General features: G+C 46.5%; 1 protein-coding gene across 2 annotated transcripts; it reads right to left on the bottom strand.

Annotated features, from left to right (window-relative positions):
• Positions 1-548: 548 nt before the first annotated feature.
• On the bottom strand, positions 549-4,322 carry LOC120679940 (OVARIAN TUMOR DOMAIN-containing deubiquitinating enzyme 4-like). Of its 2 annotated transcripts, none has more exons than XR_005677394.1 (7): positions 4,004-4,322; positions 2,878-3,353; positions 2,604-2,725; positions 2,399-2,439; positions 2,193-2,291; positions 987-1,816; positions 549-872 (listed from the first exon to the last, which is right to left on the bottom strand). XR_005677394.1 is itself a non-coding variant. In XM_039961598.1 (7 exons), exons 2-6 carry the CDS (start codon positions 3,332-3,334, stop codon positions 1,645-1,647), a joined length of 891 nt encoding a protein of 296 aa, XP_039817532.1. In that variant the 5' UTR covers positions 3,335-3,353; positions 4,004-4,322; the 3' UTR covers positions 549-872; positions 1,619-1,644. The 2 variants fall into 2 exon arrangements, 1 of the variants encoding a protein (XP_039817532.1); XM_039961598.1 differs by having other exon boundaries at positions 1,619-1,816.
• Positions 4,323-5,200: the final 878 nt, after the last annotated feature.

Here is a 5,200-nt window from a genome sequence, read left to right as displayed (position 1 = left end):
CCCTCTCTATTTTCTGGATTTTTTGAGGTCAAATGAGAGAAGGGAATGAGGGGGAGGCCTTATATAGGCGGGCTGACCCGGTCGCCCGTGGTGGGGGCGACAGGACCCCCCTGTCGCCCGCAGGAGGGACGACCGGCCCCGCTGGCGGGCCCACTGGCCTGTCGCCCGTTGGTGGGGCGACAGGCCCCCCTCTTTTTTTTTCTCCAGGGACTTCGTTGTAAATTTGAAGAAAAAAAAATTACATTTGAGGCCTGTCGCCCCCCAATAGGGCGACCGGGGTATATTTTTGAAATTTTTCAAAACCGACATATATTTTTGAAATTTTAATTTTTTTTAAATATAAAAAAGAAAAAATTTCCTTCGCCTTTACGAGCCTTCGCATCGCAGGACAAACTGGGGGGCTGTGCTCTGTTACGCGGCAAGCTGGCAGCTGCTCAACAGGACAGCGATCAAGTAGGGGCAGAAGAGAGGTCAAGGAGAAGACTCGGGCCGCCGGACCACGGGGCATCTGAGCAGACGACGATCCCTGGAAACGGGAACGGTGAATCTCACAGGCCGGAAATACTCCGCCATAGCGTACTGGTAAGCAGTTCCTTGTTACACAGAGCGAGCCTACTGTCAGCGCGAGGACGTTTCAGAAACAAGGATCAGGACTCGGTCACCTCTCTCTCTCTCTTCTCTACCGACTACTAGGGATGTTGCCATGCCGGGCGTTGCTTCACAGCTGCACTTCGGGCAACCTGCTCTGTCCTTTCAGCAGCTCCGTTTCATAGCGAGCAGATGCACCCACCATGTAGCATGTCCATCTGATGAACCTCTTCTGAAGGTGAAGCCGCCGTTCCAGCAAACCAGACCCTTCTGCAGCCTTGCCTCTGCAAGAAAAAAAAAGATCTGATATAACAGAGGGGTGTGAAGATGATCTGCGGAATTGAAATGCTATTGTTTTTGTCTAATGATCCCAAGTTTTTGTCTATCATTTTTTTTACCAATAGTTTTTGTCTATCATCGAGCTTGAGGATCACACAGGGTTTGTTGCCAATTCAACCCCAGGCCGACTCGTTGTCTGAGACTGAGGTGTTCTTCACATGCTCATTCAAAGCAGATACTGGCATTGCTGAAAATCAAAGCATCCGTTCTTGGGTCCCCCCGCTCGCGTACGTACAGGTACATGCTGACTAGAGTACAATATGACGGGGGGCCTGTCCTGAGTAATGACTTCTGATGTACAACCAGTTACAGAACGACGAGTTCAGTTTTCAGGTTTAGGGCATACTAGACTACGTGGAAAAAAGAATTTCTACGGTAGAAATTCAGACATTCAATACAGAAATTCAGACAGAATATAGTACGCATTTCTGTATAAGTGATGCTCTGTTCCTAATTCATCAAGCATTGGGGAAGTATTGAATCATGCAACAGCGTTTCTGCTTGGTGAGATGATGCCATTTCAAGTTCTAATCAAAGCCATCTTCCACATTCACATATGTACATGTGCATATAGCTTGAAATGTTCAGTAAGCGATATAAACACTGAAACAGGGTTAGCACCTCGCTCTTGCGCTCTAGTAATTGTCTATTTACATATGAAGAACAGGAAAGATATCACCCCATGACTTACCTTTTCAATTTTGCACTCAACAATTTCTACAGTTTCCGCTTTGAACCAATCTTTGCTGGAATCTGTAGAGCATCATAATGGCCAAAACCATGATACAAGACCTGGATTGGGTCCTCTTTCCCATACTGCTGGCCATATTCTGCAATTGCTATCAGACCACCTGCATCTTCATCGTGCATGTAAACAGTTATTGGCATCCTGTGCACAAAGTAATAGTGTATATCATCAGAATGTATTCTAGTGACCATAATCAGTTTCATCAATTTTAAACAAAACTTCAATTGGCACTTGGGGTTTGACAACGAAACATGAGAATAGTGACACAAAGAAATTGCATATTTTACTGTATAAGGTGGCAACATAGGAGGAAAATAGGAAATAGTTTTTTTTTTCCATACAATCAAGTAGAAAACAAAGGGTACATATTTTTCCTTCTCAACACTATTCAACTTATAACGACACAGCACTGCAGCATTGATAGACATTTTAGACAAGAGTTGGTAAACTTAAATGTTAGGGATTTGTGGTAACAAATTTTAAATGCATGTAACAAAATACAAATACAGTTACTTACTGAAGAACATGGGAAGCCATGAACAATTCTGGCTCGCCTCCCCACACATGTGGCTTCCTAATATGCGATACATATGTATCAAAATCTCCCTCAACGAACCTGCAAAATTTTCGTAACAACATATGCTCAGAAATGTATCAGCAGTGAGCACATATAATTCAGTTTCATTCTAGATACCGAGGAACAAAGAAAGTGTACCAACTAACCATTCAGTCTCTTCACGTCTCTTCACAAATTCATCAGCGACCTATTCAATTAGAAGAAAAAAACAAGCTAGCTTATCTCAGGGGATGACAGTAACAATCAATAATAATATTAGAATTCCTTGTCTTTTCTCTAGGCTCCAAAGAATTTTAGGATGTTCAGTCATCAAGTATAACTACAGCAAAAAAAAAAAAATCCAGGTCATACCATCGCCCTCAAATCATCAGCTAGTTTTCTCTGAAGGTCTTCATTAGGTATGGGTTTCCCTGATCTAATACATGCACCATGAATCACAGAGCGGAATAAACATCTACCATCTCCAGTAATACCTGGGGAATTCATGTAAATCACTCAAATGCAATGAGGCCAATGCCCATGATTCTATAAAACATTAAAACGAATTGTAAATATGAAGCATACAAGTCACTGCATGATTCAAAAAAAGATTTTTTAAAAAACAAAAAATATTGGCATTTCTCACCAGTGACAGAATAGTCTGTGTATACTTTCTTCCCATGAGTTGAACCGGTAGCTGATGATGAAGTTTCGGCATTATCGTTGATTCTAATGATAGGAACCTCAGCGCTTGCTAGTCCAGTAACCGAAAAACCAAAGCAAAGTCCTCCAGCTACACCTCCAAGCTTCTGATGCATACCTTTCCAGTTCCAGCCGATCCTCGACTTTTCATATGAAGGCATGTCAAGCTTTATGCTGAGACTACCCTCTCTGGTTGACAGTCCACAACGGAATTGTTGGCCCATCAAGCTTACAAAGTACTTTATACTTTGTGGTTGAGAAGATTTCACATGGTAAACGCTTGACGGCGAGTGCGAGCATTTCCACAAGGCCATATTGTGTGTGAAGCCTCCTTGGAACTGATTAGGATAGTAATGCATGCTTGATCGCCACAAACAGAGTGCAGGTGAGTAGAGCCGCATCCAGTTAAAGCAGTATTAGCTGCAACATTATGGAGAAATGTCATGTGAGGAATAGCACGGCAAGATATGGATGTTTTAGCCTTGGAATACCAGAACATTCTCTGAACTAAAATACCTAGTCCAGCTGAACCCAAATTGTTCAAACAGCTAGCACAGGCAGATTTGGAAACAGTAATACGGTGTCTTCAACCGTAACACTATCCCAAAATGGCAACACATTGGTATTATCAAGACGACAAGTCCAACAAGGTTGTGTGGACTGCATGACTTGATAAAGAATTGGTACTAGTTACCGTCTAATATGATGGTTATCTGCTAAACAACGCAAGATCCACAAGGTTATATTCTTTACTTGCCCTCAGTCTGGGGTAGTTAACCTATGCAAACTTTAGAAAGCAAAACATTGGAAGCAAGGGAAGCTAAAGATTGCCGAAACAGTTGTAAGCGTTGAAATGACATCACATTATCGGCTAATCCTTCACAACGAGAATATAGCACAGGCTCAACCGTGACTCAAGGGCATCAAATCCACAGTGCCAATCCATTACTGTAATCAGAAATGCAACAAACTGATGAACGAAATACAGCATAATTGCTACAAGCGAACAGTGATGGGCGGAGCCAAGTCCCACTGTTTTCACATTACAGCCATCCAAAAACATTCCGTACCTCCGAACTGAAGGAATCCAGAGAGAGGAAGTCCGAACGCCGCAGGAGGCGCGGGAGGGGGCACGGCAACACCCGCGCGGCAAGATTAATCCACCGCCTTCCCCTCTTCCTTGTGCGGTCGGGAAGAGACAGCCGAGACGGGCGGGTTTTGCTTCGAAGCCGGGACAATGGCGAGATGGGTGGTGGACTGGTGGGATCGAATGGAATTGCGGCGAGGAGGGAATGGGAGGGTGGAAGATGTCAGCAGCGCCTGGCTCGGTGGTGGGGCGAGGGCGAAGCGGAATGCGCAAGTTCCAGAGGATTCGCCAACAACCTACACGGGAGTACGGACCACGGGGCCACTTCGCAGGTCGCAGCACGGTCCATGGGCCTGACCCGTGAAGCCGTAAAGGCCCTGATTCGATGGTTGCGCCCAACAGATATGCTTGGGCCCAATCTTGGCCAATGCCCAAGGCCCATATGCGAAGATGATTAAGCACCTTAGACGAGGAGAGATTTCGAAATTTGACATAGAATATGCATGTCTTATTTTTTTGACATTAAATTTGCAAGCTTTTCAAAATATGACATCTAACGTGCGAATTTTTTCGAAACAGGAGATTTGGACTCATTTTCGTGATTTCGCAAATTTCATATAAGATTTTCTTTTTTTAGGCACATGAAGTACCCATTTTGCCCCTGAACTTATTCTTTTAGGATCCATTGATGAAATCATTTCCTGGCCTCCCCCACTCCTCTTCTCTCCCGTGCTATCTTCTGTTCCTCTCCTCAGCTCGTCGCCGGAGTGCTGCAGGCCGGCCGCCGCCGCCTACCCGCCGCAGGAGCTGTGCCGCCCGCTCACCCGCCTGCCGCAGGAGGCCCGACCGTTCGCCCGCCGCAGGAGGCACGCCCGCTCGCCCGCCCGCAGCCGCAGGAACTCCGCCGCCTGGACACTTGAATAATGATGAAAGGAGCTACTGCGGCGGGCGCTCCGACGGCGGGCGGCCTGCTGGGGGCGGCCGCGAGCAGCCTGCAGGGGGTGGCGGGATGAACAGGCGAGACAGAGAGATGAGAGCACGTCGGCCACCACGACCTCCGCACTCCCGAGCGCCGCTGCAGGTTCTTGCCGCGACCCCCGCACTCGCGAGGGCCGCTCGCTGCAGGAGCATCCCCTGCCGCTGCAAGCCATGTCGTACGAATCGAGCTCCGCTGTGTGCA

This window comes from Panicum virgatum, chromosome 6N (genome assembly GCF_016808335.1).
Source record: "Panicum virgatum strain AP13 chromosome 6N, P.virgatum_v5, whole genome shotgun sequence".
Classification (NCBI taxonomy): Eukaryota; Viridiplantae; Streptophyta; class Magnoliopsida; order Poales; family Poaceae; genus Panicum; species Panicum virgatum.
This window is presented reverse-complemented; position numbering and strand designations above follow the sequence as displayed.